This window comes from Pararge aegeria, chromosome 4 (genome assembly GCF_905163445.1).
Source record: "Pararge aegeria chromosome 4, ilParAegt1.1, whole genome shotgun sequence".
Lineage (NCBI taxonomy): Eukaryota > Metazoa > Arthropoda > Insecta > Lepidoptera > Nymphalidae > Pararge > Pararge aegeria.
In genome coordinates, this window is record NC_053183.1 from 9,216,135 (window position 1) to 9,231,954 (window position 15,820).

At 38.1% G+C, this 15,820-nt stretch overlaps 1 protein-coding gene across 1 annotated transcript in view; it reads left to right on the top strand.

Moving 5' to 3' along the window:
- The window catches only part of LOC120623410 (putative GPI-anchored protein pfl2), a 95,848-nt gene that overhangs the window by 54,204 nt on the left and 25,824 nt on the right, over window positions 1–15,820 (top strand). The window contains exon 2 of the mRNA XM_039889430.1: window positions 1,097–1,342. Coding sequence (XP_039745364.1) covers window positions 1,267–1,342 — 76 coding nt within the window. The 5' untranslated portion in view covers window positions 1,097–1,266. The remainder of the gene's footprint in view (window positions 1–1,096; window positions 1,343–15,820) is intronic.

Below are 15,820 nucleotides of genomic sequence, written 5' to 3' on the forward strand. Positions count from 1 at the left end.
GCTCGCCTCATACAAAAGAAAATAATAAATTAATTTAATTGAACTTTTTAACTGCTCTTTTGTCTCTACTTTTTTTTTTAACAAGAAAGAAAGTTACCAATGTACAGTTAAGCTTTTCATTGCCGCTAACTTCAACAACTGGATTTATAATAGTAATATGTTTAATAATTTTATGACTTGATTATGACCAAACAGTTTTAACTATGCATGGCCTTTTATTATAAACTAGGCATAACGTTGGGGTAGTTTGGTAGCGATTTATCATACTTTATTTATAAACCTGAAATAACGTCGGAATGGTTAGGTATCGTTTTATCATACTTCAACAGACAGCAACTTTTAACTGCCAGGGTGTAAAAAAACAAAGAATATTCCGACGTTACGTCACTTTTAATAATAAAGCCCTTAGGGTTAATTTGTCTTTAGTGTATAAAAGAAGACCTAACAATCACAAAGCGACATCTCATCATGGTCGGCCTCTGGTACCTTAATTAGGTTTCTCTGTAGTAAAGCAACTGAGATAAACTGTAGACCTACAACCATAATTGTGGTAATTTTTCTATTGAAATTAATATTTATTTTATTCATAATGTCTGAAAATGCTGGCGCATCATCATCATATCAACCCATTAACGGCCCACTGCAGGGCAGGGGTCTCCTCCCACAATTGAGAAAGGGTTAAGGCCGTAGTCCATCACGCTGGCCCAGTGCGGATTGGTAGACTCCACGCACATAACTTCGAAAAGTTAGAGATGCGTGCTGGATTCGAACTCGGCCCCCCGAAAGTGAATTCGAGCTCCTACCCACTGGGCTATCACCTATTTATATATTTCATTATATTTTTTTAGAATTGCATTGATTTTTATTATTGAATTTTCATACGAAGAAGAGGAAATCAAAACGGACTTTAAAAGAGCTTTTAATTTTGCGTTTACCAATAATTATTTATTAGCGATAAAGCTCAATTCGTTCACATTCTCTGAGTTCAATTTGATATTACTTTTATAATAATTCGATAACTGCCTACCCAAATACAATTTGTCGTATTTTCTCTGCGTACAATTTTCAATTAAAATAGCAATTTGTTTTGTTTCAGATGTGACAGCGGGCGGTATGATCGCCACGTGATCGACCGTGCTCAAGTTACTTTGTGCCAAAAATGGAATATTCGTGTAGTCGAGGGACAATCTAGAGGCATTAATATTTTCCATGACGAACTATTTAATTGTAAAAGTATCAATGATACGGTGAAATTAGAAGAATACAATGGGGCGGCGACGTTGGAGATTTGCGACAATCGCTGCTTTCCTACTCTTCGTAGCAAGAGACACGCAGTGCCAAGGTATGTCCAGTTCTTCCTTATTTTTATTTAATTTTTTATAATTGTTTAGCCAAGCAGATGGCCCACCTAATGGTTAGTTGATAATAGCTATCGCATCGCCTATAATCAGAGTAACACTTCGCAGGGCATGCAAGGAGCCCGTCCTGCATTGTGCCGCCCTATGTCCGTGCACAGGGTTTTTTACCAGGGTATGATTAAGAAGAAAGATGGCATAAAATGACAAAATCCTTCGCATTTATCGGGTATACAAAAATTTAAGGGTAGGCAGAGTTTCTGATATGAAGTGCACGCCACTGTGTGTTAGGACTCATGTGCTTTTAAATACACCGGCAACCACACTCTGCGGGCCGGATCAGATGCAAAGCTTCTTGGAGGCAGAAATAAGCATGGCGATAGTACTGTGCTGGACGAGCTTTGTCACAAAAGGCTGTACCTACTACTAGTACTGTTAACTTGATTGTATTAAAATAATCGAGAAAATTTAACTTCCGTTGTACCCTATACAGTTGTAACATAGTTACAGCCGTGCGATCAATGTTTAAGTAACATTGACCAAATCGGTCGGTGAGAGTGGGTTTGACTTTAAAGGTGCAAATTTGGCTTTCGGACACGACAAGCCATTGCTCCCTGTCACTATCCGGAGATCGTTACCAAGGTACACCATCCCATTTTGAAGCAGTGTGAAAAGGAAAGCTTCTGTAAGATCAGGCATTTGCCGGCGGGAAATTAAGTTATTATTAGAAACTTGTGCTTCATATCCATAAATGAGCGACTGGGGTGTGAATTACTATTGATTGTGATTCTAGTTAACGTAACTACTTAGACTCTAGATGACTTGAATAAACTGTATGAGATCTTCTCTATTTCCTTTATCTATTTGTCTAATCTAATTGGCTGTGAGAGGGAATGACCTCATTTGCAGCCTATAATTATTGAAGTCCAATGCTGGGCATGGCCAGGTTCTCTCAGAGGAGAAACAGTTTTAGAGTATAGAACCACCACGCTGCTTCAATGCAGGTTGGTGCAGTTGATAATACATCATCGAACCTAAATATTATGTTAAAAATATTTAAATATGAGTTCCATCATATTTAAATATACTTAACAAAATATTTAGGTTTAATCATCTACATTTTTTAATTCTCCGAATATCCCACACACCTAATAAATTGTGGTAGCAAAATTCTCAAGTAGTTTAGCCACAATGGCGCCTAAATCTTCAAACACAAGAACAAACGGCTGGTCTTTGTTACAAGAGTCGTTTAAAATCAGCTTTAAATATGATATGATCTGTGACAACCCATAATATTATGAACAACAGAATAATATATACTTGTAGGAATTTAAAATAGTTAGTTTTCGTTTATTATTAGTCAGTATAAAATGTAAGACCTATAAGAGACTGTGTCTATAGTACACGAGACTAAGAAATGTCTGAAAGCAAATAACTGTGAGTATTGCGCAAATCGCATGATGCCTTAAAAGGCATAAAAGCTCAAGATTATTCAAAAAACGAAAGAACGCTGGCTTTTGCAATAAATTATTGCAGTAATTTTTTTTTAAAACAAATAAACGCTGGACATTTGCAGTAAACATTTTAAGATTAATCTATAGCATACCGTATATCATAGCATCTGCGTGGATATTTCTCGTGATTGAATCAAGATACCTAATTAAACCTTCGACCTTTCTCCCTCTACTAGGCCTAACGTACGCTACTCAAAAGTTATTTGGTACTCGAAGGCATTGTCTGAGGCCAAGAAATGTTGTTTCATAAAAATGTAGCAAAAATATTTTTATTTTCGACATGTCCAATAAATTTAATAGAACAAGGCCGTTGGGATATTCTGCTACGTGTTGCCTAACTGGCTCTACATTCACTATTGATCTATTGAGGAGCGCAGAACAGTCCTCTTGATTCTGCAAAATTATGTGAAGGAACGACTGGAATAATGGAGAATAAATAAAATTATTATGACTAACTACGGTGAAGTTAATATTAATATTTTATTAGGTATCTGCGATAAACAGGCGAATCTGTATAGGTATTATTTATAATTTCTTAATTCTAGATACCAAAATTCAAATCTGTGTGGCGTTAAACAGATTCTAAAACGCCCAAACGCTATCTCCATACTTATATCAATTTTCAAGTGTTAAGCTGCATGGTATACAAATTAAATTAATTTTTTATTACGTGGTAACGGTGTCCTAGTACACCTCCAGGATAAAAAGTGTCCTATGTCAGTCTCTAGGATGCCAGTTATCTCTGTGACTAATTTGGCGAGATTTGTGGAATAGTGAAACAAAAGCAAAAAAATACGAAACATATAAACAGACAGACATACTTTCGCATTTTTAATATTATCTTTCTTTATTTTATTTATAACATTTAAAATAGACAATAGTTACTAATCCTTTGAAAAGTTAAGAATGTGTCGAACCCAAAAAATTTTACTTTTATTCAAAGTTAAGTTAATTTTGACGTGTCAAACAAAGTTATATCGGTGGTCACTTTGAAATGTAGATATCCCTATCCCTATCCCTAACTCTACTAATATTATAAATGTAAATGTAAGTTTGTTTGTTACGCTTTCACGCAAAAAGTACTTAACCGATAATCATGAAACTTTGTACACATAATCTTGGAAGTGTTAGAAGTAATATAGGATACTTTTTATCCCGACATTAAGCTCGGTTCCTTTGGGAGAGTGGATGAAAGTGTTTGGCGATTTTACATTATATTTGTACTATAGAGGTTATAATATGTATTAAATTTTGTCCAAACTTTGTGTAGATCTGATGCATGTGGTTGGAGATAGAGGACATAACTCCTCAGCGGATAGCAGCAAACCCATGAGGGGTTTGCTGCTAAAAGGCTTAACGATACTGAATACTTTAATTTTGTTTAGAACTATAACTAAATTGAATGCCACATCAAAAAACAAAATCAAACGCAGGCGAAGTCGCGGGCAACAGCTAGTAATATAATATGTTCTAAGTAGGTAGATCGACCTTTGTTACAAATCAGGCTTGCAACCTGCATATGCCGCCTACACTGAAATTAAGCCTTACTTAACTCAGCAACTCATGCTTAAAGAGGTTACCGTAAATGTCATCCATTATATTAAGCGGTTTATAAAATTTATTCAAATTTTTTAAAATTAAATTTTAACGTATAAAATATAAAGCGAAGTGTGACTTTTAAGGTGCATTTTCCCGGAAATAGCGCCGACAAGTGCAATGAAGCGAAGATGTAATAAATTATTTTTAAATTTAGCAAAAATTTGCTGCTTTGGTTTGCATTATAATTGGTTTTTAGTAACAGCTCGACTGGTTTCGATAAAATTTAAATGGGACCACCTTGAAAGTATGCCATTTAAAACAAAAAAAAATCTAAAATATGTTTTATTGTTTATTGCCTGCGATTTCTCAGCGTAGTAGTTAGAAGTGTCTTTTTATATACATTTATGAACATTTGCTCGTTTAACTACTCCTTTAAAGTATTGGATTTCATAAAAGAAGCTAAATTATTCCCGATAATATGAAAAAGTACGTGGTCACTTTCTTCTGACACAGTGTACCGTCTAAACGACGTTCCATTTATTATTCACCGGGTAAAGTCACGAACGACCGATCGTTCTGAAATTAAGGTCTATTCATAAGCGAGTCTTGAATACGTTGCAGTAAAAAGATCTGACCTTTTCTAACATTTAAGCGCACCGCACCGCAAAGCATTGTGGACACTGGCGTATTTAGTTTGGCCGGTTGAAGCCGCATAACCTGTGGGTGGCCAAAAATCCCAATCCATTTACTTCAGTGCATGACCAAACTCTGAAGCTTCTTATCGTGTCACTGAATGTTATTCAAGCTAGAGATAATCCTCTGTGTATTTATAGGATTTTAATAAGTACCTACTAATATCGGGTGTTTTTTTTAGAGGTATAGAACTTCGAATTGAAATAAAACACAAGAAAATCGTTTTAATGTCCATCAATTTGGCTTTATTGGAAGGATAATTTTATGCCATTAATGTTTAAAAATGAACAACAGGTCCAATTTTCAACCACTTTTTCGAGCATATGGGGCCGTATGTTGGCAATAACGCCACGAATGTTGGCTTCCAAGTCCCCTAACGTTTCTGGTTTGTTGGCGTAGACGAGCGACTTCACATATCCCCAAAGAAAATAATCTAATGGTGTCAAATCACACGATCTTGGTGGCCAATTGACAGGTCCATTCTGCGAAATTATGCGCTCATCGAATGTTTCCTTCAATAAATCGATTTTGACGTGCGCTGTGTGGCATGTAGCGCCGTCTTGTTGGAACCACAACTCATCCACATTCATGCCATCCAATTCGGGAACAAAATAGTCGGTTATCATGGTTCTATACCGGTCTCCATTAACGGTAACTGACTCTCCAGCATTATTTCGGAAGAAGTATGGCCCAATGACTCCACCAGCCCATAGAGCACACCAAACAGTCAGTTTTTGTGGATGTAATGGCGTCTCAAGGGTCTCATGTGGATTCTCTTCACTCCAAATGCGGCAATTTTGCTTGTTGACGTAGCCATTCAACCAAAAATGAGCCTCATCACTGAATGAAATTTTTCGATGAAAATCAGCATCGAGATCAATCTCATTTTCGGCCCATACACCAAAATCACGACGCATTGCATGGTCTCGCGGCTTTAATTCTTGCACAAGCTGGATCTTGTAAAGTCGCAAGCCAAGATCTTTGTGCAAAATCTTCCATAAAGTTGATGGACAAAGCTCCAATTGCTGTGCACGGTGGCGAATCGATTCATTCGGGTCCTCTTCAACACTTTGCTCTACAGCGGCAATTGTTTCTTCGGTGCGCACTTTTCGACGTCTCTGCGGATGCGTATTATCACATAGAGTAAACGTAGTGCGAAAACGATCCATGGTTAACCGAATTAATTGCTCTGATGGACGATTATGTCGACCATAAAATGGACGGAGCTTGCGGTAAACTTCGCGAACTGAACCATTATTTTCGAAATAAATTTGCACGATTTGCAAGCGTTGTTCTTTTGTCAACCTGTTCATGATGAAATGGCAAACCAAACTAAATATTAATCACTTGACAGCTGACAAAATGGCCGCCAGTTAAAAAAGTGATGCCAACTTAAAGTTCTATACCTCAATAAAAAACACCCCTTATTATAGCAAGGTTGCCTATTTTTTTGTACCTAATATATATAGCTTGCAACCTCGAACGTAAATGATCAAACGTAAAAAATTTAGATTTCGGTTATATCTTTAATGTTCTTTAAACTTAATTTTGAAGCATAGCTTATGCGAGGTTCTTTATAAAAAACTTGACATAAAGAAGATTCGATCCAGTAAAAATTTACTATTTTGCCTAAACATAGCAAAAACATACTATTTTTCAATTGTAAATCAAAATAGTTTTGGTAAATTGAAAATTAAATAAATAAATCGATCTGCCCACATGACAAACGAAACTGCTTCATTTATTATTCTCATCAATAAATTCTTACTTAGAGCACGAATCGTCTGATAACTCTGAAATTAAGCCCCATTCATACTGCTGTACCACGTTAAAAATTTACATATTAAACTATTGAGTGAATCTATGCAATTAGAATCTGGCGTTCATCACACGTTCGAACGCACTTGATTTTATTAATTTAAATGCAAATATTTGAAGCTTCGTAATTTCTAGTTTAATATAGGGAGTTGCGGCAGCAAAATTGTGTATGTACCTAAATGATAAAAATTCGAAATTAATTGGATTGGTAGATACATTGATGTTTTACTTATAATATTAACCAGTGCAAAATAGAAGTTTTGCGTAACATGTCCAAAAACAAGTATGCAACGTTGCAAACTGTCAATTTTTTATTGAATTTTTGATGGATTGCAGGCGTCGTCGTCGAGCTCATCATAAATAATGTTCTTGCCTACACTTAGAGGCAATATTACTATTTAATAATAAAAAAATAGGCCAAATACTCACATAATTCTATATATATATACTCGTATCAACCTTATTTAGCAGCACTCTGCACCTTACATACATTTGAAAACCTTCAACACGGCTTTCTAAGAATATATTCACATGGTTCACGATATTTGATTCACATGCATGCATAAGTGAGCCCTGGAAAAAACATTTTCCCAGTCTTCAATGTTATTTAAAATACTAAATACTGCAGCAGTATATTTATAATACTCGACTGCTTTTGTCATGCATAGATATTCAATGCGAAATATCGTTGTGTTAGCGCTGTGCAATTTACTTTTATTGAACGATCCGATCCCTTGAACCGTGCCAATATGCATGATGCAAATCTTTATAGTTATGCTAGGTAATAAAAAGTGATCGACAAATCGTTTTATATGAAACACACACTATGAAGCGTAGTTGTCACATGGGGCGTTTGCAGATGCAGAGACACACGCCACGATTTTTTGCGGTTCTGTTTAATATCGTCTGTTCAACTACTCTTAGTACCAACGTTCATCTTACCTATACAGGATGTAACCCTAATGTTTATCACTAGCCTGACCATTTTTACCAGCCTAAAAAATATTTTTTAAAAATCGATGAGCTATGTCGTTAACTCAGTTTCAATAATACATAATTTCTCGTCTCATAATATGATTACGAAGAGATATTTTAAGTAAACGTAGAGCTCGACTGTGTGATTCTAAGCTTTACGAATTAACACAAACAGTAAAGTTAATATTCAAAATGGTTCAACTTAGTCGCGACTGCCGTACTAAATGAAGCCTAACCTTCAAAGCTCCCTAATGAAATCTGTTTGACATTTAACCTTAAGTCTGTGCTTAGTATGGGAATCCAGAGATCGGAGATCCTTGTTACATAAGACCATTTACACTCGATGGCGAGTCTTTATTTTAGTTCCTAAACGGCCATCCTAAGAGGATCACGAGCGTTCTTAAAGACGGTGTATAAGAAGCTTTACATAAAGGCCAGACCGTGGGCAGGGTAGCACACGACTATTGTCAATGTATTAGTTGCAAACAGGTCCGAACCAATGCATTTCTGTCTTGTACGACCGGTTTACAAGCTTACCTAAGGCTAAAACGTGATTCCTTTTTCTGTATATCACATAAGAAACTGGTTTCGAGTTGGTTTATGAAACAAATTTATTTGCATACCGATCGGATTATTGAAGAAGCAGCTATTGTTGTCTGTTATGCTATCGCAAGTGGCATCATTTCGTATGGAAATAGATCAAGCGATGGAATGTTCATACTCACACATTTATTTTACGTTTATTTTGTGTGCTTGACGGACCAAGTCGATGGCCCAAGTTTTGAGGATTTTCGATACTTAATCCCGCCAAAAATGATGAAAGTACACAATAGCACAAAAATGTACGGTTAATTTTTTTTTCAGGGGTCAACATAAGTATACACGTAAAAATTTTCATGCGAACAGCATCTCTAGCAAAAACTAGAATAATAAATAATAAAAGATTTATTAGTTTGTTAATTTATCTTTCTTTCACCTAGCATAAGAGCAGGGGTGTTGATGAAATTTGTATTGAGAAAAACTGAGGCATTTGAGTTATATAGGTACTTATAACCCGAAACCATACTAATATTAATAACCGGAACGCTAATTGTTCGTTTTTAGTTTCTTTGTTTGTTCCATATATTAGCAGGAAAGTCGTCGGATCCAGTACACAAGAATATTACTAGAGCTAGTCATTCATACGTAGTAATCGGATAATTTACTCATGCACAAGGATAACCGTTTATCCGCAAGACTTAAAGCTACAGCGCAGGGTAAGAAAATAAACAAACATCCTACCCTATTAACGTTTACCCTTACTGCACAGTCCCCTCAGGTCTCGTTATACCTGCGGACCGTGCAGGTAACAATTTCGTATTTCCCACATGGTTACATGCAGTAAACATAGCGTCATCCAAACATACGTAATTGCGTACTTACCTATAATCCTTTCACGCGTATAACTTCTAACTTCTTCTTCTACTTCTCAACTCCAAATCCTGAAATAAACACCTGGAAGTGAAAAATGTGTATTATAATAGTGTTTTCCATTTTTTTATTCTTCCACAAAGGAGAGACTGAAAAAGATAGCTTTTGCGCATAATTTTCACCCTGTTTACGTTTTTATTTAATTAAATTGTAAATTTCTTTCAATTTTGTGAATTAAAGAGTTAAATTTATCTTTCCTCCCATCATAAATAATATTCTAATTGAATATGATAACGTAGGTATTTATCGTTTTCACTATACACAATACGATCAAATACGGGCACATTGTAAGCGTACGTAACATACGTATGAGTTTAAATAATATATTATACATACGTATTTCTCACAACATTGTGATAAGGTTCATACTGAAATTAAGAAGACCCTGAGGGGATTACGTAAGACTTATTTTCATGAGGACCTTTATTTTTTTAAGACTGTTAGCTTTCTAACCATTATTGTGTACGCTACTTGTGGCCCAAGGTTTCACGTTCTTTCGCATCTTGGATCCCTATTATCGGGTATAATAGATAGCTCTGATGTTCAGTTTTTTATTGTTACATTCATTTAGGTTTATTCAGGTTAATTCAACGTTCAAAGAACAATGTTTTAACCGGTTACTAACCGAAGTTTAACGGTATGTTATAACTGGTTCCAAGCCCTAATGGATGGATGGTTTTCAAATTCTTTAACTCTGAGTAACTTAAACTGAATTATGTAAGTTCGGTGTAAAGCCTAGTATACATTGGTAGACAATAAGTTGTGCGATTTTTGTGTCTGATAAAATGTCTAAGGAGACAAACTGAGGCACAACTTCGTTTGTCAACGCAGACTTTAGACAGAACTCCGTCTACAGGCCTGTTGTGAAACCAAAAAACACAGGTTTACAGTCTCCCAATCGGAAAGGGAGATCACATGCAACATTTTGATAGTGTTGATGTCCATCACCGTATAGAAGCGAGACAATCAGTCTCGCCTGTAGACGATAACGACGTGATTCGGCGGTTTACACTTATTTACGTCTTGTTATATATTCTCATGTTCTTTGACTTGTAATCAACACTAAAAAAAAAATCATTCGGTAAGGGTTTTCTGGAAGATTGCCTTTATATATATTTATATTTATCCCTTAACAGTGTGCGATAAAGAATTTATCTATCTATCTATCTAAAAAGAAGCACAATATAGTCTACCACTGTGTACTAGGCTTAAGGAAAACACGTTATGGGATCCGGGGCCGCAAGTTACAAGTTCAAACATTTTGGTGAACTTCGTACGTGTGCCGCAGATCTAATTGGGGATCAGAAACCATGTATGCCAAATGGTAGGCGGATCAGCCGTCCATATTTTAGTAACATATTCACCAACATCGTGCCAATTAAAACTTTTCTACTTCCTTCGGTGTAACACTTGTATATAGGTCAACCTGCTCACCGATAAATATAACGTTAGTGAAGCGACTAAATTTATTTTTAAGGACAAGTTGGATAAACATTTTAAGATACGTACCCACCTTTTTAGTATTCTACTACAAGTGTGATTATATTTGAGCCTAATTGAGCCTAATATTCGTAGTTATGAACATTAGTATCATGGACTTCGCAAAGTTACGCCTGCTTCAAGGCAATGAAATTGTACTTGAACGAACTCCATTTCCTAAGTATATAACTTATTATATGCGACTCAAAGTCCTGACTGATCATATACAAACGCACAGCCTAACAGTTTGACAGTTTGACAGTAGGTTTCTTACATGGCGTAAATACGACCTAAGAAAGGATTTTCTGAATATTCAATCTTTTAAAGTCCGTAGTTTTTCAAGTCATATCCATAAAGCATGAAACTCTTATATTAAAATAAAGTAATATGTATTTGACAGTTTTGGAAAATTCCACCCCTAACAGGGTGTAACCCGTTAAGAGATGAAAAATTAAATCAGTCTTTAAGAGCCGATTTAAATACTTAATTTAAATCGGCTCTTAAAGACTGATTTAATTTTTCATCGGTTAAATAAACCCTGGGGTCAGAAATATGTATTTTACAACTAAGACGGTAAAATTCATAAGAAATTTAGGTTTATAAAGAATAAAGGTTTATTTGGTAGAACGCGCTAAACTTAAAAACTCTCAGTTATATTTTTTTTTTTTTGGATTTTGTAGCCTATTTCTTGTGGAAGGCTACAGGCTATTACACCACGTCACCATATCACGCTACGACTTATAATCGGGGAATGGATGGGTTATGCAACGTAGTAGGTCTGCAAAAATTTATTTTTCTTATAAGTACATAAGAAAATATTCTCATAACGGAAATAATATATACCTATACTTTAGGGAATTTAATATTTTGCCTTTAGGTGCTACAATAAAGTAAGAGTTTTATATTCTACACGCGGAGTTACTTTCCTTCCCAGAGCACGGGTCCTGTCGTAAATTTTTCCACCCCAGCTAATTTCTTTACCATGGCTTACTGCACCCCAAAAGATTTCAAAGAATAAAAAATATTACCGTTGACCCATAGCTTCGGATTACTATGTCATCTATTATGGTATGTGTTACCAACTGAAGATAATAAGTCGATGTTATAGCCCGCCAAACCGCCTTGGGGTGTAGTGTTATGTCGGCGTCAACTTTCTGCAAGCCGACCTTCATTTAAAGGTGCAGAATGTAAAATTAAAACACCCCGACATTTCGCAATCTCTCACCAGTGGCTCCAAGTAGCAGCAGTGCACGCAGCGGCCACACCCCGGTAAACCACGACGGCACGTGGGCCAAACCTGGTAGAGGGGATCTGTGCACTTACGTGTGCAGGTTGCAAGCGGTCACCTCCCGCAACGTGTACAGAGACTAACTCGGCGAGGAAGGCAACCCACGCTGATAAGCACAGGGATTGGCGGAATCGGCGGGTTAGCGAGGCCTGGTGGAAGGCTTAGGGCGGCGTTAGAGGTCAAAGAGAGCGCCGGCCAGACACAGCATCCAAGCCTCTCTCTGATTGTAGCGGTCCCCCGTTCCATCAGGTACAGAGAGGCGAGGACGAGAGGGTGCATCTGTTTCTGCGCGAAAATTTATGCACCAAAATATATCCTGCGCAAATGACTGTTTCTGTTTAATGGATTCCGAGAAGAGAAAGACTTGTGGCGATAGGCAGAAGTAGAGAGGTCTGGTTGTGATGCCAACTGGGTTTTGTCTGATGCCTGCACACAAGCGGCTCAGGGAGAGTGGTCGCTTTTGCACTGCACTAGGTTAACAGTATGGATTCGGCAGCACCCTGAGTGACGAAGCAGCCCTATTTAGGGAGGCACTGCTTCCCTCGCATAGCCGGGGAAAGGACTAGAAAAGGTGTCCTAAAAAAAGCTTAACCTATTCAAATACAGAGGAAGTAACCGTGGCTGCCTCTGCATCATATAAGTCGCGGTCGAAAGAGCAAAAAGAACGTAAATAACAAAATTAAATATCATACATACTTGGTGCGTGGAACGTGCGCACCCTCCTTGATCGAGAGACCAGCTTGTGTCCTGAGCGCAAAACGGCTATTGTTGCACGTGAGCTCGGGCGTTATAATGTGGATATTGCTGCTCTCAGCGAAACACATTTAGCTGACGAAGGTGAATTGACGGAAAATGGAGGAGGGTATACCTTCTATTGGAAAGAAAATTCAGCGGCGGAGCCTAGAAGATCAGGTGTTGGTTTCGCGATTAAAAACAATATTGTAAGTAGAATGGAAGAATGTCCTATTCACATTTCGGACCGCGTAACATCACTACGATTGCACTTGGCCAATGACAACTTTTTAAACCTCATAAGTGTTTATGCACCAACGATGGACAAGAGTGAGGATATTAAGGACAAGTTTTATGAAGAGGTAACGCAGACTCTATCTAGAATTCGTCCTAAAGAACAGATACTCTTGATGGGTGACTTTAACGCCAGAGTCGGGCGTGATTTCGAAGCTTGGCCAAATGTCCTAGGAAAACATGGAGTTGGAAACATGAATAGTAACGGCCAACTGTTACTGTCTCTATGTGCCCAATTTAATCTGGCGATCACTAACACCATGTTTAGACTTCCAGCAAAATATAAGACCACCTGGATGCACCCAAGATCGAAACATTGGCACTTAATTGATTTTGCCATATTGAGGCAAAGAGATGTTTCTCAGGTCCAAGTTACCCGTGTTATGCGGGGTGCACACTGTTGGAGTGACCACCGACTTGTAATTAGTAAGTTGAAGCTCCATCTTTATCCTCGTCGCCGTTCTCATGGGACCAAACATCAGTCGTTAAACGTTAGACGTCTGCAAGAAGAATCGACTAGGGAAGCTTATGTTCAAGCAGTTGGCGATATGGTTCGAGCAATAGAACTAGAAGACGGCGATCTGCTTGAGAAATGGTCAACTCTGTCATTGGAGCTAGCTAATACCACATCTCAGATATTGGGCTCCAAATCTAATAAGAGTGATGATTGGTATGACGAAAACAATCAAGCTCTCACTGAGGCGATTGCCAAACACAGAGCTGTTTTACGACTGCATCAAGATAAACAGGTTGAAGAAGTGAAACATAGCAATGTAGAACTCCGGAAGCTAGTGCGAGAAACGAAGTATAAATGGTGGAAAAATAAAGCTGACCACATACAGTGGCTCTCAGACACCCATCAGAGTGGAGAGTTTTATGAGGAGGTTCGCAAGTTAACTGGCTCGTCGATACGTTCCAAGGTTCCAATTAAATCACTTGATGGTACGCAGCTAATTGCTAACAAGAGCGACCTCCTTAAACGTTGGTGTGAGCATTATAACAACTTGCTCAACGTCGACCGAGCCGTGGATCTACAATACATCGGCACGATAATGGCACTACCTACTGAATGGGAGCTAGACGAGCCACTGTCACTGAGTGAGGTCTCTATTGCAATACAGCAGCAACGCAATAATAAAGCGGTCGGCATTGACAATCTTCCTGGAGAGCTACTAAAATATGGTGGAGACGAGCTACATAAAGCGGTCTGGAAACTTTTCATACGCATGTGGAGCGAAGAACGTATCCCAGCTGAGTTTCAGATTTCATGCATTTGCTCGCTATATAAAAATAAAGGCGATCGCTCGAACTGCAATTCATACAGGGGAATATCATTACTAGCATCTCCAGGAAAAGTCTTTGCGCGAATTCTCATGAACCGTTTACTGCCGCTATTGGAAAAATTACTGCCCGAGACACAATTTGGTTTCCGGCCAAACCGAGGCACATGTGAAGCTATCTTTTCTGTACGCCAGCTTCAAGAAAAAAGCAGAGAGCAGGGTCAGCAATTATTCCTATGCTTTGTTGATTTGGAAAAAGCTTTTGATAGCGTACCAAGGGAAGCTTTGTGGGTAGTATTAGCGAAAATTGGTTGCACAGAGAAGTTTGTGAGATTGATACGGCTTTTACATGATAACATGCAATGTTGTATAAAGATGCAGGGTGAGCAATCAGAATTTTTCAATGTCAGCTGTGGTGTTAAGCAAGGTTGCGTGCTTGCGCCGACTCTTTTTGCCCTGTACTTCTCAATTGTAGTAAGAGAAGCCCTGCAAACTTCTAATGAAGGCATTCGAATTCGCTTTCGAACCGATGGCGGTGTTTTCAACCTATCTAGACTAAGAGCGTATACCAAAGTGTCTTACGACATAATAACCGAAATAATGTACGCTGATGATTTGTGTCTTGTAGCGGAATCCCCGGATGGTCTGCAACACCTAATGACTAGTCTTGATGTGTCTTGTCGCAGGTTTGGTCTTAAGATTAATGTGACGAAGACAGAAGTAATGGCATTAGATACATCTATTGATGAGCCAATGGCCATAAAATTAGAGGACGAGTCACTTGGGCAAGTGCAGAAGTTCAAGTATCTGGGAAGCGTGATAACATCTAGGAGCCACCTTGACAGTGAGATAAATTGCAGAATAGGAGCAGCTGCTGCAGCTTTTGGCAAGCTGAGAGACAAGGTGTTCCGTTCACATGACATAAAACTATCTACCAAGGTGAGCGTCTACATGGCAGTGGTGCATCCAAATCTCTTGTATGGCTCTGAGACCTGGTGTCTTTACCGTAAACACATCCGCACTCTGGACAGATTTCACATCAGATGTCTTCGAGATATAATGAATATTCACTGGTCGGATCGTGTTCGCAATACAGAAATATTAAGGCGAGCAAATGTCTGGGGTATCGAGGCATACTTGATGAGGCGGCAGCTACGGTGGTGTGGGCATGTCTCACGGATGTCTGACGAAAGAGTTGCAAAGCGCATCTTCTACTCTGAACTGCAAGATGGCAAGCGGAAACAAGGCGGCCAGCTTCTGCGGTACAAAGATGTGCTGAAGCGTCATATGAAGCAATGTTCCATAGTTCCGGCAAGTTGGGAGACCTTTACAAAAGACCGCTCACATTGGCGGCGCTTAGTAAACACGAACGTGACGAAGTTT